General features: G+C 35.1%; 1 protein-coding gene across 1 annotated transcript in view; it reads left to right on the top strand.

Moving 5' to 3' along the window:
* The window catches only part of mtmr11 (myotubularin related protein 11), a 36,414-nt gene that overhangs the window by 7,740 nt on the left and 15,879 nt on the right, over positions 1-12,795 (top strand). Inside the window, exons 2-7 of the mRNA XM_082150694.1 lie at positions 249-318; positions 7,177-7,313; positions 7,510-7,579; positions 8,966-9,105; positions 10,514-10,598; positions 11,619-11,766. Of these exons, the coding sequence (XP_082006820.1) occupies positions 249-318; positions 7,177-7,313; positions 7,510-7,579; positions 8,966-9,105; positions 10,514-10,598; positions 11,619-11,766 (650 nt within the window). The remainder of the gene's footprint in view (positions 1-248; positions 319-7,176; positions 7,314-7,509; positions 7,580-8,965; positions 9,106-10,513; positions 10,599-11,618; positions 11,767-12,795) is intronic.

Raw genomic sequence — 12,795 nt, 5'->3', positions numbered from 1 at the left:
TTGGTAAAAAACAAACCACTATTTTGACCAGTGCATATAAATTTTAGACCCCATTTCCTGCTTCACACCCTCAGAAGGCAAAGGCGTAGGTATTTTTAGCATAAACATGTCGGTTTAATTAGGTTGCTATTATTCTGTACTTCCTGAACCAGATGATGCATTTTGAGATGAATATATTGTGTAAAATGAATCAGTTAATCCACCAGTTTTGTAGCTTAATTTCTTTATTTTGTGTGTGTTTGCTACAGGAGAGGATGATGAGCCACAGTAGTCTTCACGCGCGGGGGAGAGATGTGCTCGGCCTCTGCTGTTTACCAGGTGAAGTCTCACAATGCAAGCTTATATTTATAACGTTGAGATTTATCAACAGGATTTCCATGTTTTATCTATGGGATTATTTTTTGATAGTCATTTACATTAGCGTTCAAAAGTTTCATATCGGTCAGATTTAATGCTTTTTTTCTTCTCTTTCTTTAACATGGTTGCATTTATTTGGTCAAAAACACAGTAAAAAACGTATTATTGTAAAACAAATTATAATAATTACAATTTAAAATAACTGTTTTCTGTTTTAATACATTTTAAAATGTAATTTATTCCTGTGATCAAAGCTGAATTTTCAGCATCATTACTCCAGTCTTCAGTGTCACATGATCCTTCAGAAATCATTATAATATGCAAATTTGCTCACAGAACATTTCTTATTTGATCCATTTTTAAAACCGTTGTAACATGATCAACTTTTTTCAGGATTTTTTGATGAATCGAAAGTCCAAGAGAACAGCATTTACTTGAAATAGAAATATTTTGTAACATTATAAAAGGCTTTACTGTCACTTTTGATCAATTTAATGCATTCTTGCTGAAAAAAAGTCAGGAACAGTGGCTACGTTAACACGAACTCCTTTTGTTTCAATCTAAATTAATTCATTCCGACTGATGAATCTGAACGTAGTGTTTACATGAACGCTAAATAAAATGCTAATGCTAAATAAAATGCTAAATAAACCGCTAAATTATCGGAATGATGTGTGCGTTTATATGTCACAAGCTTAAAATCAGAACTGCACGAATATACAGAGTTTCCCACCGTTTTTTGCATATTATTCTCCTACATTGCTTCTTTTCATTGTTTTAAAAAGCAGACTTAACGCCATCTCTCGTCTCGTGACGCTATGCAAACTCTACTGTGTTCGTTCATGTGTTTTGAAGGAGGCGTGGCTTTGGAGAAGCTGTGAAGGGAGGGCGGGATCTCGTCCTTTCGAAGCTAGCTTGCTATTGCTATCTGCTACGAAAATTGCCTACCCTACCTTTAACAATGATAAGAGAACACATATCTACGTATAACTATAAATAACCTTTATTTATATCGTGCTTTATACAATACAGATTGTTTCAAAGCAGATTTGCAGTCAAAACATGCATTTCAGCTGCTGTTCAACTGAAGTCAGTTCAGTGTTAATTCAGTTCTGTGGTAAAGATCATCAATTATTAAATTAGTTTATCTATAAAACAGTTCTGCAAAAAGAATTGTCATCGTCCAGCTCAGCTCAGTTCTCATACTGTACAGTCAGATCAATAATATTGTTGAATATTAAGAGAGGGGAATATTCTAGGAGAGTGTGTTTATTGAGTGCAACGTGACACACGAAAACAGTGATGTAGTGTTTTGGCATGTGACTCCGCTCTTTGTTGGAAAAGTTACACTGTTTTGAAAACCCTACTGAAAAATGCTTCGCTGCTTTTAGGTAGTTGATCCCAAAAGGAAAGCACCAGGTCTGGATGGTTGTGGTCTGTGTGGGAGAATAACAGTCTGTGTATGTGGGTGTGAATGGGCTCGGAAAACAATCGCTTAGTGTGCTGAGTGTGTGTCGAACCCCAGCAGCCCCTCACCATAATCTCAGCGTCAGCAGTGTGTTAAAGCAGCAGCTTTATTCAGGAATGTTGGCAGGCCGTGAGTCCGACCCGGACAACCTAATCTGTAACGCTTCATATCAGCACTTACTCTCAGCGGCCCTTTGGGAGCATAGAGCGATTCCCAACGCATCAACATTTAATAGAGCCGCTACTAACCTCAACGCTCTGCTCACACACGGCTTAGTCTTTGTTGTTATTCAGCTTTCAGAGTCTTACTGTTTGGACTCCAAACACACACACCTGTTTAAATTTGTGAATTCAATAAATTCTCAAAGGCATTTAATACAAGTTGCCCCAAAACAGCTAAACCACACTTTTAAATGTCTAGACGTCTAAAGCTGTTGCATTATTTTCATATTTTGTTTTCTCAGAACTAATTTTACTTTTTTGAGCAAGTCTCATTCACTAAGAAATCTGTGTACGAACGTTTTTTTTACGAATAAATCATGATTCATCAATATTTAATTTATTCTAAATTTATTCTTAGAACCACTGAAAACACTCGTATGCGCTCTTGGTGGCCTTATAAAATTAAAATAAAATGTAATCTTTTCAACAAAGATAAAGATCTTAAATATATGTGCTTCTAAAAGGCTGTGGGGAAGACCCTTATAATTTGTGATGTGATGGCCAAGTACGGTAACACATACTCTGAATTTATCCTCTGCATTTAACACATTCAAGTTAGTGCACATACATTATTGAAGCTTGGCTACCTCTCTGGACACCCCTGTTGCAAAATCAATTTCACTGCTTTAACAGCAGACTTTTCTCAGTTCAAAGAACTATGACACTGGCACAAAGGCCATGTACACACTGCAGCTGAACTAAGTTGTCACATCACCTATTAATATGGAAAAAATAACAAGCCCAAAGATGCCTATATTAAGTGGACATGGCAACGCTGCAAATGCGTGCTTTACGAGCATAAACAAAAACACAGCTGAGCGAGACGCGAGCACAGCGGTCAAAAATGTTCTTCAAGCGCATGTTTACGTAGACAAAGAATGTAAAAGTAGTGCAGTGGAATAAATAAAACTTGAGGTTTAGCCTAGCCAACAAAATTAACAGATATTACACATGGTTACACATGCTCACTCACACTGTAGCCTACATTACTCAAAGAAAGAAATGCACATAAAAACTTTTCAACATTATTTTGCAATGTTTACTGATAACTACAAGCCGTTTGATTGGTTATAGGCTAGTCAAGGAGCTCTACCGGTTATGGTATGGATTGATAGCGTTTGTGTCTGAGACTCCTTGTCTATGAAAGAGAATTAATGCCAGGCATAAATGCAATCATTACATAGGAACGATGATCCAATGTTTAACCAGTGTTTGTTGAGATCCGTTTTATGTGAGTTCCATTCCACATTCGTTTTAAGATATTCCACGCAGGCTATACATGATCAGAGTTAGATGCATGTTAAGTGATTTTCTCTAGATTTTAAAGCAAGATTTAAAAAATAATAATTGCCACCCCAATAAAATCCCTGGGTCTTATCTGGCCACCCCTGAAATAAAGTTCTGGCTATGCCCAAGCTCAAGGGCTCAAGTCGTGGGTTTTGACATTTTCCTGTTGGTATTGAGAATCGAACCTACAACCTTCGTGTTACAAGTCTGACTCTCTTACTATTAGGCCATGATTCATTTTTTTGTGGTGTTTTTTCCTTTATTATTATGACAGACAGAAAGCAAAGTGGGAGAGAGAGGGGGACGGGTTCGGGAAAGGTCCGTGAGCCAGAACTCGAACTCGGGTCGCCTGAAGCACAGCGGAGCTACATTTCAGTGTGCTGCCCACGAGGCTATCGGCTCCGACCTAATTACTCAAATTACTACCTCGGCCACTAATATAGAATACTCAAAATTCATCGACATTAGATCAAGGTGAAGATCAAATTCATGTGCGTATGCAAGTGTTGTGAATTAGGTGGAACTTTTTCGTGAGAAGTGTTTTTTTTTATCAACTGTGTTTTTAGTGGATGTATGAAAGCGGTTTTGTTTATTGACACCTACAAAAATAGAGTTAGTACTGACAGCATTAGTTTGTCAAACATATAGTGTCAAATTACTTTTGCATTTTCATTTTGAACAGTTCAAATGTTACAGTTCAAATGTTTGGGGTCAGTTCTATTTTTTTATTTTTTATTAATATTTGTATTCAGCAAGAATGCATTAAATTGATCAAAAGTGGCAGTAAAGACATTTATAAACTTACAAAAGATTTAGATTTTAAATTAAACGTGTAAAATGTGTCACTGTTTCCACAAAAATAATAAGCATCACAACTGTTTTCAGTATTGATAATAAGAAAGCAGCAAATCAGCATATTAGAATGATTTCTGAAGGATCATGTGACACTCAAAATTCTTCAGGAATAAATTACATTTTTAAATATATTCACAGAAAACAGTTATCTTACATTGTAATAATATTTCACAATATAACTGTTTTTACTTTATTTTCGATCAAATAAATACAGCCTTGGTGAGCAATAGCATAAGAGACTTCTTTCAAAAACTTAGAAAAATCTTCTGACTTTTAACTTTTGAGTGGTAGTGTATATACTAGTACAATATAGACATAAATACAGTAGATACAGTAGTAAAATATAGGCAGTGTTGACAGTATAGATAATATTCTTAGTTGAACACCAGTCTGAAGCAGCACATGTCATGACTACTCCTTTGTTATGGGATCCTCATTCATTTGAATCTGAGAGGTCTAAGCTTATAGACATCACAAGTGTCATCCATCCACAGTGGTTTGAATATGGAGCGCACAAACACAGATTAACCATTCGGAGTCAAAGGGCTCACATTGCAGATCCCCGTGGACACACACGCAGTCATGTGTAAGTCTCGACCTCCATCCACACGATCTCTGATAACCCTCCAACACAGGACAGAGGAAACTGAATCGGTCCCTGGGGGTGAACAGGTCAGAGGATTTTGAAAGAGTAGATTATACTGTATATAAAGGCTGCTATTTAAAAAGATATGCATGTAATGCAATGATAAATTATTCAAACATGTAGTACGCTTCAATGTTGTAACGTGACCTTGTTATGTTTAATTTAGAGAATGGCATCCAGTTAGCATCTCTGAATCAAAATGAGTCATTTAGTTTTTTGTTTTTTTTTGCAATTGTGAATGCAACATTTTTTTTTGAGTGCTCTGGTTGTACTGCTCGTTTAGGCAGATGCATACAGAAAAATCACATTGAACATATACGGCATAGTTCAAAAATAGTATGGGTAGTATTGTAGTATGCAATTTTAAACACACCCCATGAGATACTGTTTAATTGTTATGTAGAGTTAGTATGTTCTTATTTGTGTTGTAAGGGTGGGTGAAAAGAAAGGAATTAGTGTTTTGGCAGTGTCTGCAGCAGATGGTGTTATTTAGCTGCGTTAGTGTATTTTTTTTTATTTGACTTTGTGGTTTATTCCTGTAACTGGGACAAAACCCCAGTAAGTTCTGAGTTCTAGCAGCAAACCAGCTCAAAATGACTGACAGGCAGAGAAGTTTTGTTATTCGCTAAACTATTAGCATACCACGTATGAATGTAATTACTTAATTATTTATTTAATTATTTATTTTAATTTGTATGTTTTTATTTATTTATTTTACATATTTACATATTTATTATATTTAATTGTGTACATATTATATTTTATAAAATATATTTTTTTTTATTTCTTTATTATGTTTATTTATTAATATATTACTTATTTATTTTTAGTTTATTACTTATTTATTTTAATTTCTACCCATTTAATGTATTACTTTATTTATTTTAATTATTTCTTTATTGACTTTTTTTTTAACATTTACTATTTATTTTAATTTATTATTTAATTTTTATTATTTATTTTAATATGTTTATTAATTTATAACTTTTTCATTTATTATTTATTTATTTATTATATTTTTATTATTTATTTTTACTTTATTTTTATTTTTTATTTTATTGCTGTTTAAGAGCCCAGGACTGTGAGCTAATTATGTGAGGTAGGGACATTTTCTTTGTGTGTTTTTCTATAAAGTCTTGGTATAAAGTCACTGTAACCCAGTCCAATTAGTAAACCAAAACCTTAAAGCTTTTGAAATGATAAGATAGATGTTTGGTCTTTTAAGACTGGGAATGCGAGATGTGGCCATGCTTAATGGTTCACGTGACGTCATACGGTAGACTAAAACCTTGAAAAAGAAATCCGGCTGATGTGAATCTGAGAGGCTGTGGTAGCGCACGCTACTCTTGCCTGAAAGTGAAGGGTAATGGAAAACAAATGCTGACAAAAACATGTGTGGTTCAAATGAGCACAGTAGCAAATCTCAAACTGAAAGGAATTAGTGTTATTCATTATGATTGAAATGGTTTCATTTTGAGCTAAATTGAGAAATAAAACATGTTACGTTGTTGCTGCTAATACATATTATATACTATAATACTTATTTGCTAATATTTTGAATGACCTTTTATTTCATATTTTCAATTTTCTTTTTAATTTTAGTTCCATTTTAGTAATTTTGTAGTGATTTTTGTGCATTTTTTTTATTTTTACATTTTCTTTTAAATATTTTCTACATAGCTAGTGTATATTTCATTATTACATATTTAAATAATTTCAAAATTGATATGGCCATTTTTAATAGTTTTAGTTTTAGTAAAAAATAACAACAATGAAACATTTTCATTTCTCATGAAACTGTCCAGTGAATCCTAAGCGCTCTGTTTTTCTAATAGTCCAGTAATCACCGTGACAGTCCGATCTCTCTCCTTCCGTCCTGCTCTCTCTGACATCTGCTCCCATGATGCCTCAGGAATGAGCTTTGAGGTCCAACGCACCCTTGAGAGTCATTAAATCAAGGAACTCGCCTTTGCAAAGTGACCACAAGAGCAATAAGAGCAACCCAACTCATTTCATGTGTTGAGAGCGTGTTCATGCCTGACTCTGGCGGCTTTAAGAGGCTCTACCAGCATTAAACTTCTGTCCTATGTCTTATTTTTTTATTATTGTGTGTGTTTTATGTCAACAGACTCATAATTTCCCTCAAACTATTTTTGAAATACCACATATCCTTTATATATGTGGCCCACAGAGCCTTTGAAGATTGTCTTTGACTTAAAAACCAGATGTTTGTGTAATTTTATTTCCACATTGTCCTGTTGCTATAGTAAACTTTAAGCAGTATAGATGACTCGAAGCTAACAGTTTTCATCATGTGTGTGATTTTGTGTGTTGGTCTTCAGGAGAGTGTGTGTTGCAGCGGGCCGTCCTGGTGAGGAAGAAGCTGTCGGCTAAGGAAGGAGGAGGCTGGCTGTCTGGGACTCTGTTCTGCACTCATTTCAGAGTAGCCTTCGTGCCTCAGGACAGCCAGAAACCTGACGTGAGTGCCGCAGATTGCTGAGATGTTTCCGGAATGAGAATCCAGGCGCTTCTCTGTTTTTCGTGTAAAGTTGAGCCTTACTGTGAACTGTGAAGAGCTTTTTGCCGTTTATAAAGTCTCTGGCAGTCTAGTGTTACTTCCTCTGCAGACATATTTATCTTGATGACTTCTTCTTTTTCTTCTTGTTTTCTCCTAGGATAATGCAGATCCCGTGCTGCTAGGAGATCATGACGTAGCTCTCGCCTCTATTGACAAAGTTGTGGCAGGTGAGGCAATCTTTACAGACAGACAGACAGACAGACAGACAGATAGACAGACAGATAGATAGACAGACAGACAGACAGACAGACAGACAGACAGACAGACAGACAGACAGACAGACAGACAGACAGACAGGCAGACAGACAGAAAGATAGATAGGCAGACAGATAGACAGGCAGACAGACAGACAGATAGATAGACAGATAGACAGATAGAAAGATAGATAGACAAGACAGATAGACAGACAGATAGATAGACAGACAGACAGACAGACAGACAGACAGACAGACAGATAGATAGATAGATAGACAGACAGACAGATAGACAGACAGATAGACAGACAGATAGACAGACAGACAGACAGATAGATAGACAGACAGACAGACAGACAGACAGACAGATAGACAGATAGATAGATAGATAGATAGATAGACAGACAGATAGACAGACAGACAGACAGACATAGATAGACAGATAAACGATTGGTTGATCATTCGTTCTTCATACAACCTGTCAAAAACATAGTCAAGTCACATTTTAACCCAATGTTTTAATACATTTTAGGGGTCGAACGACTTCAGACTTTCTTAAAGTCGACATTCATGTGATTAAAGTCGAGGCGTTGACGACTAGTCGCTGATGACGTCATTAATGAACAAATAAGCCTGAACCTCGAGCTGAGACTCTGAGGCGGGTTGTCTTGTACACAGTTATGGCATATGATTCAGCGCTGCCACAAGGCTATTGCTCCTACATAAGTTCTTTTGTCTTTGGGTCTTTATATTTCTCACAGATTTCTAAATCATATACAGATAAAGGAGCACAGTAAAGATTACAGTTATATGAATGCATTAGTGTGAGAGCAAATGTGTGTAAATTAATTCGACTTGGCAGCGTCTCTCTACTAATAGTGAAGCTGTGGGTTTTAGTTACTAAGAAATATAGGCTAGAACTTTTCAGTTTCTAAGCTATTCTATTGATAAATCACAGAACAGTGTTGACAGTAAGTTTCTGCTCTACTGAATATTTCTGTGTGCGTGAGATCTGTGCGCTACTGTCTGTATGTGTGTGCGTTACAATGCAGGAGCGCATTAGTTTAGAGCGATTGTTAACTTACGTGTACAATAAGCTGTTTAAAACGTGCATTCACTCGTTCAATTTTGAGCATCTAGATAGTATAATCAATCATATCTTGTGGAGTGCTCTCGGAGTGTGCATTTATTTGTCATTTTAACTGTTTCAAATGGAGTGTAAAAATGGACTTCAAAGATTTCTTATCCTGTTGCGCCCTCTATAGGCCATGATCAGCAACTTCAAGTCATGGCAGAGCATTAAAGACGACTAGTTGACCAGTCTGTGCGACCCCTAATACATAGGAATGTCTGTTGTAGTGGGACCGTCGCGCACCAAGCTCGTGACCCCTTCCTGCTCCCTGAAGTTCACCCCGGAGGAACTGGTGTTGTACTGCCGAGACCTGCGTGTTCTCTGCTTCCTGTTCGACAGACTCACACCTGACACTCAAGCTGTGGAGGTTTGTCCTCAAATAAGGAAAACTGTACGACTAGACATGCACTACTGTTAATGACGTTTTTTTTAAAGTAGTCTCTAATGCTCACCAAGGCTGCATTTATTTGATCAGAAATACAGTAAAAACAGTAATATTGAGAAACATTATTACAATTTAAAAGAACTGTTTTCTATTTTAATATATAAAATGTAATTTATTCCTGTGATCAAAGCTGAATTTTCAGTGTCATTACTCCAGTCTTCAGTGTCACATGATCCTTCAGAAATCATTCTAATATGATGATTTGATGCTCAAGAAACATTCATTATTATTATCAATGTTGAAAACATCAAAATTCTTTGATGAATAGAAAGTTCAAAAGAACAGCATTTATTTAAAATAGAATATTTTCTAACATTATAAATGTCTTTACTGTAACTTTTGATCAGTTTAATCAGGGGTGGGGGTGGGGGTGGCGCAGTGGATAAGACACATGCCTTTGGTGTGAGAGACCCGGGTTCGAATCCACTGTGAGACACCAATGTGTCCCTGAGCAAGACACTTAACCCCTAGTTGCTCCAGAGGCGTGCGACCTCTGACATATATAGCAATTGTAAGTCGCTCTGGATAAAAGCGTCAGCTAAATGAATAAATGTAAATGTAAATGTTTAACTCATCCTTGATGAATAAAAGTATTGATTTATTTTATTTCTTTCCCCCAAAAATAAAATTAAAATTCTTACTGACCCCAAACTTTTGAACGGTAGTGTTTAATGTTACAAAAGCTTTAGATTTCAGATAAATGCTGTTCTTTTGAACTTTCTATTCATCAAATAATTTTTTTTAAATTTTGTACACAACTGTTTTCAACATTGATAATAATCATAAATGTTTCTTGAGCATCAAATCATCATATTAGAATGATTTCTGAAGGATCATGTGACACTGAAGACTGGAGTAATGATGCTGAAAATTCAGCTTTGATCACAGGAATAAATTACACTTTACTGTATATTCACATAGAAAACAGCTGTTTTAAATTGGAATAATATTTCACAATATTACTGTTTTTGTTTGTATTTTTAATCAAATAAATGCAGCCTTGGTGAGCAGAAGATACTTCTTTTAAAAACATAAAAAATCGTACTGACCCCAAACTTTTGAACGGTAGTGTATATATTGCCATTTTAAAATTACAATTATTATGATTTTTATTTAAAATATAAAGTAAAAAAATGTAATGCTAATTTATTAGAACACATGGCTGCTTTTCAATGCCTGTCAATAAAGAAAGTTGCCTTTTTTTTATGATAACCATCCAAACTGCTAACCTTAGTATTTGAGTTTACAGTGCATGCTTGTAGAGTGTGTTTCAAGCCTTATTGTAGATCAACACACTAATGACAGCCACACTACTGTAACTTGCTTTCAGATTACATATACCATTGCTAAGACCTACCAGCCACTGAAACCTGGGACCATCATCTCCTTCCAAAATGCTGCTTTGGGTAGTATTGGTGAGTTATTAATAATCAATGCAAACAGCCACTATGACACATCAGATAAAAGCGCACAAGGAGAGAAAATCCTTTTTATATATAAAGTTATAGATATAATTTTACTGCTTATCTGCAGTACATTCCCTGAGGTTTTTTTGCAATGATTATAATTTAGAAGAAAATGATCTTACATTTTACACTTTTTACATTACATAGTCATTTGAATGTGACTTATTCCGAATGATGCGCTCATTAACAGATGACTTTGACTTATAAATTGAGAATAAAACTTCTCAAATATGTAGGAATTTCTTTCATTTCAGTCGAAAAGTTCTATATTATCACTATATTATAGGAGTGAGCAAAATTGTATTAATAAAAGTATATGTATGCGTATGAATTAAGTAAATAAACAGCAATAATGAGCTACATGTTATTTACTAAGTATTATTATACAGATGAATATAAATGGAAACAAGTCATTTCTTTTTCTTATTATTTAGTGAAAATCAGTGTGGAAAATATTCTTTGATTATTTTTAACTAAATATATAATTGTATTGCATGAAACATTTTGAATCTACTTCGCTATAATGGCTGAAATTATGGTTATTTAAAAAGAACTATTAATTTTAAAAAAAGTGATTTCAGAGCAAATACATAAAGATTGTGATTTATATTTTCAAAAAGCTGAATAATTTGGAAATATAATAGTTTTTCGCCCAGTCCTAGCTGTGTGACCCACGCATATTTGATATTTTTAAACGAATCATAGAAGGAAATGTGAGCCAAGCCACATCTCTGAGAAGGAAAGTGACCGTCAACCGGATGAATAATGGAAAGTAATCTGAAACGGGTCACCTTCTAGCCCTTTATCAACCTTGTCAAGGTTTGTTTGTAGTCAGTTCATGTTCATTGCACCAGTCCACTCGCTCTCCAGCAAGCAAATTGAGTTTGCAGCTCTCGGGAGGTTTTGCACATAATCCGGATCTTGTAACCAATCCAAACGTTTAATGCCTCTCCTCTATGCTGTCTATAGAAATGAAGCAGTTTCTAAGCAACCGGCGGCGTGACCCCACCATGAACTGGTTCGAGAGTTCGTTGGGTTGGGAGCAGGAGCTGGAGAGGACATGTGCCACGGGCTGGAGGGTCAGCTCTGTCAATGACCGCTTTGAGATGTCCACCAGGTAGAGATCCACTTTCAGACCTCCTGTGCTCAGTTTAGTACTGACATTAGAGGGTGTTTTTCCACTTTTTAGACACGACTGATGTTGTGTGTACCATAACAGGTTACTGTGAAATGCTGCTCTCACACATACTCTCTGATGGATAGCCTTTGGTGTGTTCTCCTCCCAGTTTTGTTGTATGCAGATAAAGACAGTTTACACTCATTGGATGGAAAAAGCTAAATAATAGTAGTTATCATTTGAAGATAACATGGCACACTTGCTGATTTTTATATGCAAAGTAGTAAAGATGTATAACAGCTACATGTACCATATGGGCCAAAAGTGATCTTCACCCTATTTTATTAATAATAAAAATGTGTTAATGACTTTTTCCACATATTGCGTAGTTGTGCTTGGAGTCAATTGTTTTATTTGTAAATGAATAAAACATGTCATATTGTGCAGACATAATTTTGGCCAGGCTGTCATACAAAGAAATTATGAACACATGCTAAGACAAGATCAATGATAATTAATAACTGATTATGATTATGTTTTTTTTTCTGCATAAAAATATAACCTGTAGCTGCACTTTATCCCTTTTTTTGCCAAATAACTTGGTCAGATAAATACCCTAACCAAGTTTAGTGTTTTGTTCTTCCCTCCTATTTAAAATATTTTAATATTTTCCTCATATTTTGATGGATTAATTGAACTTTGTAGGCTGTGTATTACTACTGTGTGCATAAGCATATTGCATGCTTATCCGAATGCGTTATACACTTTTAAGTTGAAGTTTGGGGTAATTTATTTCTTGTAAAGAAATTAATACTTTTTATTGAGGATGCATTAAATAAACCAGAATTGACAGTAAAGGCATTTATAAAGTTACAAAAGATTTCTATTTCAAATTGATGCTGTTCTTTTGAACTTTCTATTTATCAAATCCTAAAACAAACTCAAACAACTGTTTTCAACATTGATAATAAGAAATATTTCTTAAGCAGCAAATCAGCATATTAGAATGATTTCTGAAGGATCATGAAG

This window comes from Leuciscus leuciscus, assembly GCF_965113295.1.
Source record: "Leuciscus leuciscus genome assembly, chromosome: 20".
Taxonomy (NCBI): Eukaryota; Metazoa; Chordata; class Actinopteri; order Cypriniformes; family Leuciscidae; genus Leuciscus; species Leuciscus leuciscus.
The sequence above is the reverse complement of the archived record's forward strand: the minus strand, read 5'-3'. Positions and strand labels throughout refer to the sequence as shown.